Raw genomic sequence first — 20,311 nt, forward strand, 5'->3', positions numbered from 1 at the left:
GCTGAGTAGGTTTTGATCGTTGTCTGGCAGTAAGAGTACATCATTGATGTATCTCTTCTCTTTTCTTGTGTTAATAGCTCTGACACATCTTTTTGTTGCCTCCATGAAATCACGATTTCTTATTTTGATTTTTGTCTTTGATTTTTTCAAGACTACAAAATATGTTTTTCATTTTTTGTCATGTGGTTCTTTTCGGATCTTTTGACTCTTAAAAGTCTTCGTTTGAGCATATATAAAATTGGATACATGTATTGTAATTTTAGTAATAATAGATCTTATGGTAAAGTTGTAACAATGGGTGATGAAATCATGAAAAAGGAGTTAACTTTTTAAGTATTTTGAGTTTATTGTTCAAAGTGATGGTGATATAGATGGGGATGTTATTAGTAGAATTCAAGTTGGATGGTTGAAGTGGAAGAATGTGCCAGTCTATTTTGTGATAGAAAAACACCGCTTAGATTTAAAGGAAAATTTTATAAGATGATGTTGAGACGTGCAATGTTTTATGGCTCATAATGTTAGCGTATAAAAGAGAAGCATAAAACTAAGTTAAGTGTTGTTGAGATTAGAATGCTTAGGTGGATGAGTTGTTAAGGCTTGTCTCTTACATACAAAATGTGACATGAATATATCCCTGAAAGTGTTGATGTAGCTCTAGTCGTAGACAAGATTAGAGAGATTCGTCCTAAATTGTTTGATCACATTAAGCGTCGACCATTTGATAAACCTGATAGGAGAGTAGATGTTTTATATTAGAGTTATGTTAAGAAAGTTAGAGGTAGAACTAAAAGGATTTGGGCATGTTGTATAAAAAAATTATCTTAATTTATTAGAATTAAATGAAAATATGACAATTATTAGAACACAATGGAGAAAAAGGATTCATGTAGCCTACTCTACTTAGTGGGATAAAGACTTTTTTTTTTGTTGGTTACTTCAACCAATATCTATATACTATGTATATTTGTCCTCCTTTAGTGCAACTTGACAAGTTTAAAAGTAATTTTCATCTTCATTTTTCCCTTATGAGAAATTAACTTGTTGATTTTTTTTAATCGACAAATATTTTCTTTGTGCTTAAATTTCTTACAAATTTGGCACTGTGGGTTTCCTTTAAACCAACAATATTTTCTAAATGACTTTTTCTTTTGCAAAATGCTACATGGAGGATATTTATCACCTTTTCCTTGATTATTTTTAATTTTAAAATTTTCTTGTGGATCCCTTCCGCCTTTTGATTTATGAGACTGTAAATTTTTTTTAGATTGAAAGATGTTCTTTGTAGTAGTTTTACTTTGCCTATTCAACCTTTTTTTCTATGCTTCAAGCGAGCCCACTAATTCTGTTATTGATAAAGTTTCTAGATCTCTTGATTATTCAAATTCATAATTTATTGTATCATATTTTTTGTACAAGAAAAATATTTTTCCTACCATTTCCTTGTCAGAAGTTATTGCTCCATAGACTCTCATTTGATTAACTATTTTCTTTATCTTGAAATAATAACTTTTGCAATCTATTTATTTTTTTTTTTGTAAGATTTTCAAAATCATGTTTAATATTTTGCAATTTGATGGAACTTACTTTCTCAGTTCTTTGAAACTCTTCTAATAACATGTCCCACACTTGTTTTGCAGTTGTTACGCCCATGATTCGAGGAATGTTGTCATCTGCCATTGCTTGTTGTAAAACAAATAAGGCTTGTGAGTCTTTTTTTTTGGTTTGTTGAAAATGTCGGAGTATCTTCCAGAACATTGAATCATTATTCACCATCTTCCACAAATTTTGAGAGCAAAAATAGATCTTCAGTTTGATAGACCAAAAGTCATAATTTTTTTCATTGAAGATTGGAATCGGGCCAGATGAGAGGTTGGAGTTAGCCATTATAAATATATTGAGAATTGTTTAGCACCCAATGAATAATTGAACGAAGCTCTGATACTAATTGTTTGAAATTTTTGAAGAGAAGAGATTTTTTTATTACTAAACTTTGCCGAGTAGTTTTTAGCTGACATAACAACATCATGGTTATGCCTAGTTACAGACATGAGAGACTAAATCTTGAAAGTCCTGAACCCTTGCATTTCTTTCTATAGAAATATAGTCTAGATTCTTTCTAATTAAATATTCTAGAGTGTTCTCATTAATACAAATATCCTAAAATCTTCTATTTAATACTAGATAAAATTTTCCAGAATATTAGAGAAATAAGCATCAATCTTATAAAAGTTATGCCAGCAAATTTTATTGAGCTTGAAGACAATCAATTATCAAAAGTTCCCTTTTGCAACTTAGAGGAATAGTTACTCAGCTTGTGGCACAAGTCCTAGAACCTGAATGTAAAGCTCACAAATGAGGGTTAAATATTTTGTTAGATCTTAATTTTTATCTGCCTCTTTAAAAATCATCTTGTACAATTAAATCATTAGGAGTAATGATTAGTGAGATTTTTCAGAGCCTATTGATTACTTATTAGTGATAAAAAATTTAGGGAAGCTACAGCTTCTTATCCGAAGTTGATAAATACATTTTTTTCTCTTATTAAATTGGGTTTCTTTAGATTTAATAATTAATTTTGCTTTGAGCTGAATGTGTATATCTATTTAATGCATGGGACCTACGATTTTATCAGAATTTACGAGTAAAAGTTATGGTTGATCGCTAATTGTTTTAGTCTGTTTTAGGTTGGAGTTCATTCTTTTTTAAATAGTTTATGATATGACACACGGATGCTATCGTCCTTCACATCACTTTGACATTGTGCAAACTAAACTTATATTGATTTGACTTGAAAATTTATGCCACACTTTTCATGTTCCTTCTATTTTGACTAACTCCACAGAATTATGTCTTGGATCTTTTTGCCTAGCCCCATTGGTCATGCTACAGTTACTGTTTTAATTGTGTACATTATATCATATTATATTTGTTGGCTTCTGGTTGCAATTTGTTACACCAGAGAAAAATATTGAATTTGATTAGATCTATGATGTTTTGCATTCTTTGTCCAGCATTTGCTCTCTAATTTGAAAGGCTCCTGGATAGAAATATGGTTGTTGTTGAAGTTTGCATCTGACATTCACATTTTCACATGATTTAAGACCATCAAAAACATTGTGTTATTAACATTTTCATTTATTGGAGGCCACGTCGATCATTAGATCCTCAACTGTATCTTTAAACATTAATGATATGGCAGATGTGTTTTAATGATTTCAGTTTTGATGTTTCATTTCTTTGCATGTATTTTTCTCTTCGTGTCATTTGTCTTCTCGGTCTCATATTTGTAGCACTATTGTAGATAGGATCACAAATTTGCTCCCACATTATTGTAGCACTATTGGAGTCACAAGGAGGAAGCTCGTCCGTCTCTCTTGGGGTTGGGGGATCTTCAACCTCCTCTATTGAAGTTTTATGTCTCCTCAGAGTGGTTAGGTTGATTCATTCAATATATCAATAAAATATAACTTAATATCTAAGCAAGTTTATCCTGTAGGCATGACCATGCAAAACATATCCTGATCGAATAAATATCCATTCTCTCTGGACACAATCCGAGCTAGAGCTATATAAAAACGTTTGTTCTCGCAAGCCAAATCTTGGACAAGTAAATATTTAATATACTTTTCCCACTTTTCGTACTCGGCTAGATGTGTCTGATAAACAAGGCTGTTAGGAGAGGTCAACTCTGGAACGATATCTCTGGCATGCTGGATAACGCTCATTAGCAACCACTTAGGAGAAGTCAATCTCCTTCTTTGATAGGACTTGAATCCTATTGAAGAATTTTCTTCCCCATCAAGCTCCTAAAACAAATTTCAAAGATGTAGTTTATCCTTCCTATATGGACATCTGATCGTGGGCACACTGTTGAATTGAATCTAATATCCGAATAAATCCATACAATCTTTCAAAAGTAACTCAAAATCTTTTCATCTTTAACGATTTTGACCTCCCTCAATAGGGGCAACTCAGGATGTGGGCTATATATATGAAAAGTTTGAAATCGTCTTATCTGAAGTTGTTGGGTGTTTGGTGTTGATTCCTTGGATTTAGGACCGTCTTGGACCACCAATCTGAATTCTATTGAAGGCTCTTGTAGGACATTAGCTTGAATTACTTTTTTTTCTCCCTTATCAATTGGAATCTAATAATTCTCCCTTGCTTTCTCATCTTTTCCAGTGATTATTGTGTCATTGCCCTTTCTTTAACAAATCCACGCTCGGTGAAAATATGATCCCCTGGTTGTGCAATGTGCTTCAATATGCCCAAATTGGTGGCCCTTGAAACACTTCTTGGCTGGGATGGATTTGAGAATGTTGATTGGTGCCCTCTTTTCTCCTTTCTCAACTACTGTTTCCTCAGGCACGGTCAGCTTGGATGCTCTGGTTTCAAGATCTTGGGGTTGAACCTTGCCTGTAACATGTGGTGGTCGCCCGATGATGCGGTCTCTCCACTTCTGAAACTAGGGTCTGAACATCTCGTTTGTGGTGAATTGGTAGGAATTGACACTGTATCTTCTGTTTCATTTTGGAACATGTCATAATTTTGTATTTTCCCTCATGTCAGTGTAGGTACTTCCAAAATTTACTTGTTGGCTTCTTGCTTTACCATCCCGTCCGGTGGGACATCCTGACACTTAAAATACATTTCAAGGCTCAGAGGCACTCGATGAACTAGTCTGGATCGTTGTGGCCGTCAAAATATGACGTGTCCTTTATTTCACAATTCAGCTTCTTAGATACTTCAAGTCATATCTTCGGGTTAAAGATTCATTTCATTTCTTTGATCTAGCAACTCAACATTGTGGCTATGGGATACCCATTTGGATTGCTTCCTCTCGAAGGTGGTAAGCATTGGTTGTCATTTCCAGCTTTCTCACTACATATTTTCCCTTCAAATCTCCTGGACAACTATTTGTAAATTCCTCCTAAATGACATTGTGTCCTTCTCTCAAGCTTCTGATGATTTTCTTTTTTGGTGGCATGACCAAGTTTTAGGTGTGAGTAGGTGGAGGGAGTTAAGGGCGATGTAGGGCAAGAAAGCAAAATTTTAGGTGGAAATATGTCTTGGTTATGACAGATGCTAGAACCCTCGGATGAGATTGGGGTTAGGCTATCTCTGATATCAAATGATATCAGAGTTGGCCCAAACCACAATAAAAATGTAAATATTGATGTTGAAATTCAAAAGGGATTATAATCAAGTCTCTTGAAATAAGAAAACGACACGAACATAGAAGACCCCCTATGGCGAGGATCGATGGTGGTGGACTACGTGTTGGTAGTGGAGAAGGAAGACGACAGGTGGTAGAGAGGCTTAAAGGCAGCGAGGGGAAGGTGGTTGGGTGGTTGGGTAACAAGCTGAAGACCTTGGGATGACGACGGAAAGGGGACAATAGTTTGTGAGGGGAGGAGAGGCGGTAGACATCTATAGGAAAATAGTAATGTGGCTGTTTTCTAGTGGTTGTAGTAAATCCGGCGACGGTGATGGTAGGAGGGTTGCGGGGGACTGTGAAGGTCGGGGATAATCACCATCTCGGACGAGATACAACCAGAGTACCCACTAATCGTCAAATACAACCGTAGAAGGGAAAACATTGACACCAGAGTTATTTTGATGGAAATTTAAACTAAATCTGAAAAGACTATAGAATCCATATATAACTTGGATTGGATCCCCCTATGGAAAGGAGGCGTCAATACCCTGTAGGAGAGCTGTCGGCCCTAGGGGTTCTGGACTGGTTTGGTTTAGACGAGAAATCATTCCCATGGCAATTTAATCCCGCGTACTGTAGCAAGAATCGCAGATTTGTTCCCGCATTAATGCAACTCGGTATGGAAAGAAGGCGTCAATCCCCTGTGGGAGAGCTGGTCGGCCCTATTTGGTGACAACGATGATGGGGAGGGCTGGAATTGCGGAAAGGCATCGCGCGGGCTGTCCTTGGGATGATGACGGAAAGGGGACAATAGTTTGTGAGGGGAGGAGAGGCGGTAGACATCTATAGGAAAATAGTAATGTGGCTGTTTTCTAGTGGTTGTAGTAAATCCGGCGACGGTGATGGTAGGAGGGTTGCGGGGGACTGTGAAGGTCGGGGATAATCACCATCTCGGACGAGATACAACCAGAGTACCCACTAATCGTCAAATACAACCGTAGAAGGGAAAACATTGACACCAGAGTTATTTTGATGGAAATTTAAACTAAATCTGAAAAGACTATAGAATCCATATATAACTTGGATTGGATCCCCCTATGGAAAGGAGGCGTCAATACCCTGTAGGAGAGCTGTCGGCCCTAGGGGTTCTGGACTGGTTTGGTTTAGACGAGAAATCATTCCCATGGCAATTTAATCCCGCGTACTGTAGCAAGAATCGCAGATTTGTTCCCGCATTAATGCAACTCGGTATGGAAAGAAGGCGTCAATCCCCTGTGGGAGAGCTGGTCGGCCCTATTTGGTTTGGACCGGTTCGGACGAGAAATTGATCGTGGCAATTTAAGCCCGTTTCACTGTAGTGCTATTGGAGTCATGGGAGGAAGCTACCACGTCAATATTCCCTTAATTTATTGCTTGTGAATGTTATTGCTTATACTTTTTTTAAATGCATTTAGTAGCCCTATTTCCTGTTCTGAGATTTAAAAAAGAAAAGAAATTATGTTTCTTGATATCTTAATGAGAAATTTAATGCTTTCTACACTCTTTAAAGTGTAGATGATTTTAAATTGAGTGACTTGGATATTATTTGTGATAATTTAGTTGCTTACGTATGCCATTTTTTCCATAGTCGGCCTTCAAACTGCATTTTAAGCTCTGATTACTAATATCAAGGAACTGTGTGTATAAGTGAACAAAGGTGGAGTATGATGTTCCTTCATTTTATTTTATTTCTTATTAGAGGTCTTACATTTGTTTTGACTTGCAGTTGTTTTTTTGTTCCAAGTAAAAGTCTCCTAATGTGCATTCAATCTGTCAGGTTTCATCCTTCTTGTATGGAAATGTCCATAGAACAAGCCAAAAAGCTGGATCACTTCGTTTGTTCAGATTGTTCCTCTGAAGATGATGCCAAAAGGTCTCCAAATGGCTATCCTGTTTCCCCAGTGTCGGGGCCTAAGGTGAGGATTATACTAATTTCTGTGCTTTAACATTAGATGTGAACTTATGAGTACAAGTCTATAAGATGAATGCAAGTGAATAAGTTTTAATTTTTCACGCTGATATCATTTTAGAAAAGTATAAAAAATTGGCCAACCATCATGGTAAACTATTCATTTTTAATCAAAGAAGTTGAATTTACTGAATCAAATGGTCATGAATTCTAGTTAAGATTTCCATGTATGCCTGCCTAAACTTAATCTGAAAGGTGATTGGAGATTTTACATAATTATTGAACCACAAAAAAAAATAATGTTATACATGATTTTTCTTTGACCTTGTTTCTTTTAACTTGTATTATTCTTTTGTTTGTATCCCTAAATACATGATCTTAATATTCTTTGGTAATTATTAATTTGAAAATTGTAATTCTGAATGTTTTACTTCATGAACTGTTTAGTGTTTCCTATAATTTCTTGTTGTGGTTCGAGTTATGATCTCTCAGGCATGTTTGTGGCTATAAAGCAATTGTTTTTGTTGTATTCCAACTGTCATTATAATATGTGTTGTTTCCATAGTTCCAGTTTCTTCTGAAGATTGCTCGACAATATTATGCAAACTGCCATGTACTCCTTAACGCAGTGCAAAGCACAATCATTTTCACATATTTTTTGGATGGCAATCTCTCAGGAGTCCTCTTCCCTTGCTTTTTGATCAGCTTATGGAATGTCGATAGATAAGGATGCTTTTATATAATTATCTGTGGCCATGTTTTCATTATTTTGCTATTTAAAGTTTCTGTATGATGTGATTTCAAGTAATACTATGGTAGAATGCTTTATTAAATATTAGTGGACTGCATGGCCATTTTTATAGTTTCTGTATGATGTTATCAGTATGCTTCTATGTAAATCTGTGGCCATATTTTCATTATTTTGCTATTTTAAGTTTCTGTATGATGTGATTTCAAGCAAGGCTATGTTAGAATGCTTCATTAAATGTCAGAGGACTGCATGGTTATTTTTTAGTTTTTGTAGATGATATTCTTTTGAGAATCTTGCTCCTTTCTCTTGACCTGTTTTTGAATGCCTACAGTAAGTTTGCTTATCTATAGTTGTTATATGTGGTCAAAATTTCATTGTTTTCAATTTGAAGTTTCCTCATGATGTGATTTGAAGGAAGTAGGCAATATCGTATGGTGCCTTACTAAATAGTAGATGGCTAGTAATGTGTTAGTGATTATTGTACTATTACTTTTGTCCCAAATGTCGGCTTCCTTCATTTTATACTCCACTTACAAGATGTGGATGCTAAGTACAGGCTGACTTCAATGCAATCTTTTTCCTTTTTTATGGTGGGGCTGTTTAACAGCAAGTTTGAGGAGTAGATCATGCACGAGAGGACATGTCATAGGAGCTAGGGTTGATTACTTGTGCCGAGTTTAGCACTATTAGGCTTCCGTGTTTACCTTCCATGCCATTGCTCATTTTCTTCTGCAGTTATTTTTTGTATGTTCTTGATTTTGGATTCTGATTCCTCTTCTCATACAATAGTAATTAAAAGTTATTTTCCTTCCTTCGCATACTGATGATTTTCTCACATGTGCTTGTGAAGGCTTTGTATCTCTTTGCATTGCCTTATCCCTTATATTTTCCGTGTTCCCTAATTTTCTATCAATTTGCTATTCATTGTCTAGTTAAAAACCTTACAAGTTTCTTATAACTTTTTATGCTGCTCACTGTGTTTTTTAGGATTTTAGTTATGTGGATGACAATTTGTAGATATGTTGAAGATGGTGGAGTTTACTAAGTGAAGAACCATAAATCTCTATGGTGTAAAATAGTATATGCTATAGCAAATAGCACAGAGAGGTACACTTCTCATGCTATTGGCATAATAAGGTGGAGGTAGTTGAAATAAGTGCACTATGGGTGCTATTGTTGTGGTGGTATAGCATTTAAAATATTGCACGCCTTATTTAGTTTTATTAATTTTGTGTTTAAATAAAGCCTATTATAGTTAATTACCAATTTTTTAGTTTACTATTATTACTATTATCTTATTTGCTTAGGGCCTTTTTTAAAACCCTTCTAAACCCTTGTGCTCAGTATGCTCTCACACATAACTCTATTGATTTTATCTATCATGTATAGTATTAAGTGAGCGGAAAGCAAGTTTCTTTTAGCAGAGCTGCGGTGTGACAAAGCTTGCAAGATCTCAATTGTTTGCCCTGTCAATCTTCTCTATATTGACAATAATCCTCTCTTAAGTTTAACACGTGCTATTTTTCTTTCATATTGTCTAAGAGTTGAACGCAACCCTCTTCTGTATCACATGACCCTCTAAAATCCGAACACATCTTCAGTTTTGTGTTAGAAACTGCTAGTCCATCTTTTGATCCCTTTCTACATCTGTCAAAGCAACATTGAATGTGATTATATTTAATTTTTTCTTATTTCCTTATTTTGATTTTACTATAGCATTGTTTTTCTTTAATCGATTTGTTCTTTGTTTTTTGTCTAATACTATTTTTTTAATTTTGTGCAGCCTAGTTTTATTATTTTTTAATTTATTGTTATTTCAGGTTTATTTAATTATTATTTTATCTCGTTTAATTTGCAGAATTGTAATCTTTTTTTTTTTAATGTTTGGATTGTCTTAATACTGTGCGCTGTTATAATAACGGTACTTTATTTACAAATCTAGTTTTTAATACCATAATAATTTATTTTTAATATATTTATCAATGTTCATGTCTGTTAAAGCAATATCTTGTTTTATGTATGTGATATTGATCTTAAGTTTTTTGTTTTTTAAGGATATTTTCTATCTTTTTTTTATTGAATCATCAATTAATTATTAATAAACTTTTTGGGGGCTGTTTGGCAATATTTGGAATTTAACTTTTAGTGAATTTAATAAATTTTGTAAATTAGGATTTAATAAATCTTGAGGTTGTTAAATTTTAAAAATTGCTTAATTTGATACGAGTTAAATCCGACTAATTCTTGGTGAATTGCTTGGCTACTTCTTTGAGTATTTAAATCTTTTATTTAAAAAAGATTTAAATATTTATTATTTATGATTAAATTATTTGATTTCATTAAGATTTAGTTATTTATTCTTAATATATCATTAATTAATTATTTATTAAGCTAAATAATTATTATCTAGAATCTTACTTGAAGAAATAATTTTCAGTACCATTAATTTTTATTAATTATTTTACATATCCATTTAAAATTTGTCAAAATAACTAATCATTAATTAATTACGGTTAAGACTGTCATAATTAAATGAATTAAATTATGATTAGATTAGGATATTAATTTATCATTAATTAGTGATAAATTAATTTAATTTAAAAATAAAATAAATTCAACTCAATAACATAATTATAATCATTTTCTAATAAGTTATAAAATGTCTAGTCTTTTTTGTTTCTTTCAAAAAATGTGTTGTGTGGATTCACTTGGATAGGAAATTTATTGGAGTTTTATTTTTATTATTTTTTCTCCACATTAATCTCCAATAGTATAAATATAATTTTGAATATAACTCAGTATAAATTAAAACAGAATAAAGATATTTACTCTAGCTTATTTAAGAGAAAAAATATATTAGTAAGTAGTAACTAATAGTGATCTTGATTTTGATATGGAGAGCTAAGCGCTGTTGCATGATAAAATGTTTAAGAAGATAAACATCAACTAATCTGATATTTTTGCAAATAAAAAAACAAGAAAAATAGTACAATAAAATGTCATAAGTCCTCCCCCAAAATTGTGTATTTTCCTTAAAATCTACAAACTACCTTCACAGTCCTCCCGCTCAAGAACAAAGAGAGCTCTTGCTACCATTTCTTATTGCTCGAAACCCTTGCCTATTGGAATGCCAGAAACCTCTATCTCTCAATCCCCCTTCCGCTCCAGCCCAAACCCCTCGAGGAAAAGAAATGAAACATCGTGACAGGCAATTGCAGGTGAAGAGAGAAGTTTGCCACAGTCGTTTGGCAGCGAAGAGAGATCTCAAGATAGGTTCGTGTAGGCTAAGCAATGATTCAGGTATTATTTTCTCTTTCTCCCTCTTCACACATTTCTTTTTCCCCCTTTGCTAGTTTGCTTCTGTTAAATTTCCTTAATTTGTTGAACTCCCAGATCAAGTAAATTTGGGATTTTCGAGGAAGTAAGGCTGAAATGAGTTTTAGAATTTAGTAGGACTTAACTTGTTCAAAAAAATTGTTTGATAAGATTTATGTTTAAATCCCGCTTAGTCTTGCTCATATTTGCTACAAAATAGCTTTTTAATATTTTGTGCTACATTTAGAAATAACGTCCTCTACCTTATGCGTTATGTGCTATGGCTTCATGAAATTTTTGTGCTATGGTGCAATTTTCACTTTTGACAAGTATGCGAGAAGTGAGTCCCCTTTTACCTTTACTTCCACCATTGCTTTGTATTAGCAGCATTATCATTTGGGCCACCACAAAAACTTAAGAAGTTTGTTAGTATCTTCTCTCCATCCAAATTTAAATGTAATATCGAGTGTGTTTTTCATCTTCCATGTCAATCCTTTATAGTGTTCCATTTCTGTTTGTTCTTTTGAATATTTAGAGGTCCTAATCTCATCCTTTCTCATTTTTGATTTCACCACTTCATTACCTTCCGGTGTGCATTCCATGTCAAGCCTTAGTGGTGTTCCATTTCTGTTTGTTTATCTGATATTTAGAGGTCATAGTTTTCCATTTTGGGTTTTAGCGCTTCATTACTTTTGTTGAAGATTATTTTGAGCCGGGCATTTTTGCTGAAGTGGAGGTCCAAAATGTTGTTTGCATTTCACGCTTCTTTTCAGGAAATAAAAGTTCTTTTTTCTATTATGAATTTTCTTCATACTGATAATGCTCAACAGTATATACTGTCTCAATTTATATCTTTTATTGTACTAAAAATGTAATCATTTGTTAGATTTGTTGTCCATACCCATCTAAATACATTGCTGATGTCGAATGCAAGTATTATTGAATGAATACTTGATGTAGCTGTGGCCTTAACTTTCTATGATGAATATTCCTCATCATTTTTGAGGTGATGCTATTTTGATTTATGTTAACTTGTTATTCAATATCCCATCTACAATGTTTGGGGAAATTATCGCCTTTCCATTCTCTATTTCGATTGACGCGGGGCTTGGGGCTGAACCGGCCTCCAACCGGATCAGCAGGAGGCCGGACCGCCCCCCTTCTTGCTCTTTTCATTAGGTAGGAATTATTTTCTCCCATACTGTTTTCGTTTCCCGCCTGTCCATCTTCTATTTATATGTGTATTTGCTGTCCTAGGGTTTAGTTTTGGCCTTTTTGAGTTTAGATTTCTGTCCAGCTCGTCGTTGGCGGCTGTTCGTCCTTCCTTCTAGAGCTGTATCCGGGAGCGAGGAGGTGTTCCGGTTGTAACTCGTCCGAGGTGGTGATCTTCTCCAATGATTTGAGAGGTGATTCGGTAGTAGCTTGAGCCCGCAGAGCTACTTATCTTCCCCCAATCCCTTTTCATAATACCTTTGTCCCGGTCCTAGTCGTCAGTCCAAAACCCTCCCTGCTGCTTTTTGCCGTAACCCCCACCTGCACATCCGGTTCCTCTACTACTCGACTGCTTCCTTCCTGGTATTCTCTAGTTGCTGCTAAGCTCCCCTCCTCGTTTCACCTATCAAACTCCTTACCCTGCCCCTATAGGCACCGCAACATCCGCAGCCTCCCTTCAGCCCGTCTCCTCAATGCGACACTTTTCTTCCCTACCGCCATCTCCAAACCTCCCACACAGCCTACTCCACCCCATCTGCCGCCTTAAACCACTCACTCCACCGTACAACCCCATTTGCTGGTTTAACCCACCCACAAAGTCAACCTGCTATACCTGACCACAAACTTGTCCCTAGCTCTCTTTTCTGACAAATGTCGTAGCCGTTCAATCCATCGTCTACTGTCCCGCCTGTGTCCACCACTTTTGCCCTCGTGCTAGGGTTTCTTTTGTGTTGTTGCCATCTATTTTCTATTGTGGAGAGTTGCCATATAACTTATTTGAATTTCAACAATAATATTTCTATTTCTGTTATGATTTGGGTTAACCCCGGTATCATCGATCCATAACCCTCTTTTCTTATTTTAACTTGAGTAAATTTTTATTTTATTTTTATATGCTTTTCATACTGTTGACAAACCTCCATTTGGGTCATCAAGTGCATCTTTTTGGATAGTCATTTCTCAAAAAGGCTACAATTGTTATGATTGAACTACAAGGTGCATAAATACTTTAGTAGATGTTACTATTATGAATACGCGCGAAACTTTCCTTCATCTTCTATCCATCTTTATAGGTTTACACATGACCTTATTTTCCGCTCCAACAAAACCTCAAGCTACATTGTTCAATCCGGGTGAGTATCCTTCTCATGAAGTGTTTTTTGATATCGAGGCACCTCTTACCTTTTAGGAAGGTAAACAATAATGTTTTGATTATTCCATTCATTCTTATATCTTCTTTGATCATCTTTCCTCGGGCTTTTGTCTTGTCTTTTCTTTGTCATTAATTTTTTTTTTCCATGTGTACAATATAACTTGGACTGAGTCAATCACTTGTTGCTGCTTCCTAGAACCAGGCTCAAGTACGTTGCAAGTAAGTAAACCTAACTTCTCCCAATGTTTTAAGTTGCTATAAAATAAAATGATCTTGTTAACGAATTCATCAGTTCAAGTTGTCAAGATTACTGGACACTTCTACTCTATAATCGCCATTATATTCACATTTGTACTAGACTAAACCTATATTTGGTCCTGATATTATTTTAACTGACATATGAATTTAACTATCAAAGTTCTCTGAACATGTAAGGCCATTTACTAGCTCGAAGTGAAGTTACAATGTTATATTTGTCCCTGAGATTATTTTAACTGACATATGAATTTAACTATCAATGTTCTCTGAACATGTAAAGCTACTCACTAGCTCAAAGTGAAGTCACAATGTTTTATTCTCAAACATCTTGTCCTTCAAACTCATAATGAGTTTTTCTATTTATTTCATAAACTAACACGTTCCTGTAACTTTACTTGTATGTGGCCATTTTTATTGCATTATACCTTGATTTTATCTTATAAATAAAGGGGACAAAGAGACTCATAGACACTTAATCAGGTTCTCATATTAGTTTGTGCTTTCAGTTTTAGACAACAATATTGTGAAATTTCAGAGCTTTTTTCTCTAAACCTTCTTTCTCTCACTTTTTTTTTTCCCTTGAATTGATACTCTTGCTAGTAAAATTCTGGCATCACCCACAAATAGATTTGAATGCAACATCAATCGATACTAGATGTTACTGTAGGATATTGGGTGAAAATGAACTATGAATACTTGAAATGAGTGCCTTATTGAAATGATCGTCATGTTGAAATACTTTTGGGAATATAATTTCTTTTTATTTTAAAGAAATATCTCTTGAGCCTTCCTAAGGAAATTAGTCTTCTAGGTTTCAAACTTACTGGCATTGCCATTGACACTCAGAACATGGTTACTACATAGGAAGCTTTTAAGGATACCTCTCATTATTTTTGGTTATTCTATAAATTAGTCTTACCATCAATTCGTTAGAGATCTTCTTTGTTGCAGGAGTTATGAGTTAGTGTATACAGATATTCATCATCAGTTATGAGTTATGAGTTATGAGTTAGCCCTTGGCATCCCTTTTCCATCACCTTTCTATTTTTATTTCTTATCTATTCTATCTACTATTCCTCATTATGTATGAGTGTTTTTCTGCTTTGGCTAGGGTCTGTTTTTGGCCTTTCTAATTTCTGATTTTTGTCAAGCTTGCTGTTGGCGGTTTTTTTCCCTTCTGGGGTTGTATCTGAAGGCGAGGAGGTGCTCTGATTGTAACTCGTCTGAGGTGGTGATATTCTCCAACGGCTCGAGGTGTGTTTCTTCTACAACTATATCCCGCAGGAATAGTTATCCTTCCATATTTCTCTCCACCCGCTCGTTGCCATCTCCATACGCCTCATCCTTCCTATATTTCGCTGCCCTCCAGCCCTCGAGGCTCTGTCCAGCCATCGCATAGGCCTTCCGGTCCCTCTTCCTGCTGCTGTCCGTGCTTCTAGCCGACTTTCAGCAGCCACACTGGTCTTCCAGTCTTGTTCCTGATGCTCCCCAAACTTTCGTGGGATTTAAGTCTTATCAATGAAGAAGTGGTCTCTCTTTAGTGGTTGCTAGTGAGAATGGTGCAACTTGAAACAGAGTCCACCCCAGAGTTGATCTCCCCTCCCATATTGGTTATGAGCTACATTTTGTTGAGTACGAGAAGTGGAAGAAGATTGTTACAAACTTAAGGGCTCAAAAGTTATACTGCAGTAACTACATTTATATACAACCCCAACTTGGGACGTGTCAAGATATAATCCATATTTATTTTATAAAGACGTGTTGTGGAATGATAACACCTATAAGATTGACCTGTTAGGAGACAACAATGTTTTCGTGACGTTCAATATCGCGAATCTCTTGATACTACAATTACCGTAAGTTTCGACAAATTAAGTCAAAGACCTCCCCCCAACCCCGAGAGATTGACGTGGGAGTTTACTGGGACGCAGTACTGTAGCTGCTACAATACCACAGTCTCTTTTTTCTATTTGGTTTCTTGTCTTGTCTAGCCTTTCTTTTTCTAGCACTTTCCTTGTATACCTCCTTCCTTTTCCATCACCTTTCTATTTATATTCCTTACCTATTATATATACTTTTCCACATTATATTAGTGTTGTTTGCTTTGGTTAGGGTTAGTTTATAGTCTTCATGATTTCAGATTTTTTTTCTAGCTTGCCTTCGGCTATTGTTTTCCCATCTAGGGCTGTATCGAAGGCGAGGAGGTGCTCCGGTTGTAACTCGTTCAAGGTGGTGCTCCTGTTGTAATTCGTTCGACGTGGTTCTCTTCTCTAACGGTTTGAGGGGTGCTCCGGCTGTAACTTGATCCCACGGGGATAGTTATCCTTTGATATTCCCCTTCCACCTATTCCCTGCCATCTCTTATTTGCCCCAGCCTTCCTATATGCCGTTGTTGAGCCACTGTACAGGCCTTCAGGCCCCTCTTCCTGCTGTTGCCCGTGCTTCCAATCGCCTTCCAACAGTCATGAGCCCCTTCAGAGCCTGTTCCTGCTGCTGTTCAACCCCGGACACCGGTCCCTGCTGCTGTCCATGTCCTCACCATCGCTTCCTGCGGCTGTCCACTCCCCCGACACCTCTCCTACTCTCTCCTAAGCCGCAACCACTTGCTGCCAGCCTCCTCTTAGCAGGCCGCCAGCCCTCTTACGCCATCCAACTCTGCTGCCACATGCTGTCATCTAACCTCTAGCACTGACGTCACTTCCTTCCCTTCAGGGCCTGACGCCCTCCTCTAGGGGGCCATTTATGTGTTTTGTTCTGTCTTCTTTCTTATTTTGTTGCGTCTTTGTGGTTACTTGTGGTTTAGATGTTTGTGTTGTTTTATGTTGAGAATTCGTTGTTGTTATTTTTGAATTCAGCAATAAAATTTGTTGTTCGGTCATGATTTGGGTCAACTCCGGTATCATTGGAGTTGACTGATACATGCTCCAATTTGAACGGGACTATACTCGTTGGTATTTAATTAAATTGTTTCTATTTATACTTGGTGGATTATGTTTGTTTTGTTATTCCTCTAAACATTATACTCAGGCTCCTATTAAATAAGGGAGCTTCCTATTGATGAAGAGACATTAATTTCTTTTCTGTCGCTTGAAACCATGTCTTTCCATTATTTTATTTTTACCATATTTTTTCATTATAAGCTTTTTTCATTGCTTGTAAATTATTATGTACGAAATAAACAATGAGATTAAATGAATAAAAAATAAGTGATATTCAATAACAAAGCTAAGTGCTACTGAAATTGGAATATTTGGCGCGCCTGTGGCAAAACTAGAAAGAATGAGTTGAGAAATAATTTTATTAAATGAATGATTGGCATGCATTTCTTAATAACAAGTTAATTAAAATAGATTTGGGTGGTTTCGGCTTGTACAATGTAGGGTTGAAGATGTAGTCATCTGATGATTGCATTAAATGAGTGTCAAAAGATTAGGGTTTGTAGTGTTAAAATTATTTGCGAAGAATAATTTTAATGTCTCATACAACACTCAGTAGAAATAAACAAAAAAACGAGGCCGCAGAAACTACCTCAACTAATTCAAATAAGATTACTGATGATGATTTCATTCCACCGTTTGTCTTGTTTGTGGAATAGACTTCATGTCACTAAAAGGATATAAAATGGCGCGCTTTTGTCAGCGGACTGTCAAACTAAAAGCACATTCAAGCAGAACACCGATTCTGATGCCTACTGTCAAAAGTGCTTACGAACCATCTTATTTGAATGTTTCCTGTATTAATTTTTCAATTTAGTTTTTGCTTATGATCCAGTTTCTTTTAGGAGGATTTACATACATACCACTCAATTCATATGTATTTACATATATCTAACACCTAAACTTAATTTTTACATATATACCACCTTTCCTACGAAGGAAAGTTGTGCTCACTTTTTAAAAGTTAAAAAAGTGTGTTTTGATGTGATGAAAGCTTTTGGTGGATAAATGTAAAAATTTTTTTTTTTTTTTTTGGGGGGGAAATTTGAGCAAATTTAATCACAAACATATGCAAGGTCTTGAACCTAAGATTTTTTTGTTAAATGGCTAAGTTTTCAACGAAGAGGTTAAGGTGGCTAGCATATAAAAAAGGAAGTAAAGATTAGGTGTTAGATATGTAAATACATAGGAATTGGGTGGTATGTACGTGAATACTCGCCTTTGTTTTACATGCAAGGCAGACCGAATTCTCATTCCCTTATGGGACAGGGACAGGGACAGGGTCAGGTTGAAACAAAGAGGAGGAAGAGGTAATCAGCCTTCAATGGGGCTGCAATGCATGTGGCGAGCCATCAGAATCGTGCCAGCTTTTGCTATTTATCATCCTTTTGTTGGTAATATGGAATTGGTGTACAGTTGCAGAAACCGGACTTCTTTGTGTGAGAGAGGAAGAGAGAGAGAGAGAGAGAGAGAGAGAGAGAGAGAGAGAGAGAGGTAAAAGAGAAGGTGAGTTAAGTTGTTAAAGCATTAATTTGAGTCTTCTGAGCTTTATTTTATGCCTCTTTTCTCCATGCAAAAAAACTGTTGTTTTAGCAGCCTGTTTTTTATTCAGACTGTTCCTGTTAGAATAGTGAGGGATCTGATGGCTGATGCTGCTTTTCTTGAAACCCTAATGTTAGTAGTGGAGACCTTACCCTTGTAAAAGCGTGCTGTTAGGTGATTAGAAATCCTTGTATTTACTTTGAAATTATTGCTTAAATTATTCAGGCTATCGCTAAATGCACTTCACTTGGATGCACCATCTGGGAAGTATATCTTAGGATCTGAAGCATTTTTCATAGTTTGTTTAATGCAGAACTACCGGTGCCTACGATGTGATCTTATCTTTTCTTTGGGTTTGTTTTAGTTTTTAAATGCTGGTTTGAATTGGATGCGTGAAACTTGCCAGATTTCGTATATTGAAGTGTCAAAATGGTCCCGGACGGGTCATTTTTGTAAAAACATCAATTTAGTATTTGAATTGAATGCGTGAAACTTGCCAGATTTCGTATATTGAAGCCGGACGGGTCATTTTTGTAAAAACATCAATTTAGTCCTCTTTTTTTTTTTGTAAACGAGCTTAAAATAGTCGTGCTTGGTGATAATTTAAACACATACCATTATCTTTTTGAGGGCTAATTTGATATTTTTATAAACTATGAAAAGCAATGGTTAGAATGACACATGAAAATAGTAACGGGCTATTTTGGCACTATATATATATATATATATATCTTTAAACTCATGCGGGCCTTTGTTAATTTTGATGAACAATATATGATTTTAAATCAATTTGGAGTAATTTTTAATAATTTGAGATTAAGTTGGAGCATTCTAAAGCCCAAAATTAAATTGGCTACTTCTTCGTGGTTGAAGGGTTATTTTGTGCTTTTACTCATAAATATTGAGTGGTATGTGTGTAAGTATTCTTAATTTTAAAAATATTTAAACAGCTAACGGACTTGTGTATTGCAATGATAATTTTATTAGAGTGCCATTTTATTAAAGTTTATATGTATATCTAAAATATTACTAATAATTTAATCAACTGTAAAGTTATGACGTGGTTGTAGGCTTGAATAAAAGGCTCGTGTTTTTTTTTAATTAATTAATCATTTTTTTTTATTTGTGAACTTAAAACATTATTCATTTTCAATGGAAGGGCGGACTCTCTAATAAACCCGTGTTCTATATACTTAAAAAAATTATTTATTTATTGTGGAAAAATATATTAAATAAAAGCGTTTAAATAAATAATGAAAAACTACCATTCATTTCAAGTGGATCCTAGATGAATAGAGTGATTGGATGGTTGAACCGAATAACTATTATACATTTTAGATGCTTTTAAATAAATAAAGAAATAAATGTATATATTTATATATATATATCACAATTCGTATGTAATTAGATATCTAGCACCCGCGTTCACTTTTACAAGCATGTTACTCAAATTTTTTATATCTTTTTTAAACATAGGTTTGTGACATCGTGTTAATATTTGTAAATTCATCGAACTTCTCTTATTTGAGAAAAAAATTGCGTACGTAAGACGTACACAGCGCTGCGTACGTCAGAATGTTATATAGAAGGTATTGGGAGTTATATTAGCGTTATATCTCTGGTATTGGAGGATTATATTCTCTTTATATCTCTTGTAATCTCTTTGTAACTTACAAATATATAAAAACAGAAGCGCGAAATTTATTTGTATGTTACATGAAAGTTACAAGAGGGTATAACGTGGATATAACACTCCAATACCCTTTGAATAATCTCTTTAATGTTTACAGCGCTGTGTACGTAGAAGCACGGAATTTATTTGTATGTTACATGGAAGTTACAAGAGGGTATAACGTGGATATAACACTCAAATATCCTCTGAATAATCTCTTTAATGTTTACAGCGCTGTGTACGTCTTACGCACACAAATTTTTCTCCTCTTAATTGCAACACAAACAAGAAAGCATCACAAAAAAACCCCAAATGCTATTGATCCTAGGCATTTATTTAAAACGCAAATACATACACACATCATTC

General features: G+C 35.1%; 1 protein-coding gene across 4 annotated transcripts in view; it reads left to right on the forward strand.

Annotated features, from left to right (window-relative positions):
• The window catches only part of LOC110025215 (chromatin remodeling protein EBS-like), a 31,980-nt gene extending 13,441 nt beyond the window's left edge, over positions 1–18,539 (forward strand). Inside the window, exons 4-5 of one of the 4 annotated variants that reach the window (XM_020725551.1) lie at positions 6,975–7,113; positions 18,007–18,539. In XM_020725551.1, the coding sequence (XP_020581210.1) occupies positions 6,975–7,113; positions 18,007–18,045 (178 nt within the window). In that variant the 3' untranslated portion in view covers positions 18,046–18,539. Of the gene's footprint in view, positions 1–6,974; positions 7,114–7,671; positions 7,999–18,000 lie in introns of those variants that run through there. The other 3 variants (XM_020725550.1, XM_020725548.1, XM_020725549.1) reach the window with 3 other exon arrangements.
• The last annotated feature ends 1,772 nt before the right edge of the window (positions 18,540–20,311 follow it).

The sequence above is a fragment of the Phalaenopsis equestris genome, unplaced genomic scaffold, assembly GCF_001263595.1.
Source record: "Phalaenopsis equestris unplaced genomic scaffold, ASM126359v1 Scaffold000294, whole genome shotgun sequence".
NCBI classification, from domain to species: domain Eukaryota; kingdom Viridiplantae; phylum Streptophyta; class Magnoliopsida; order Asparagales; family Orchidaceae; genus Phalaenopsis; species Phalaenopsis equestris.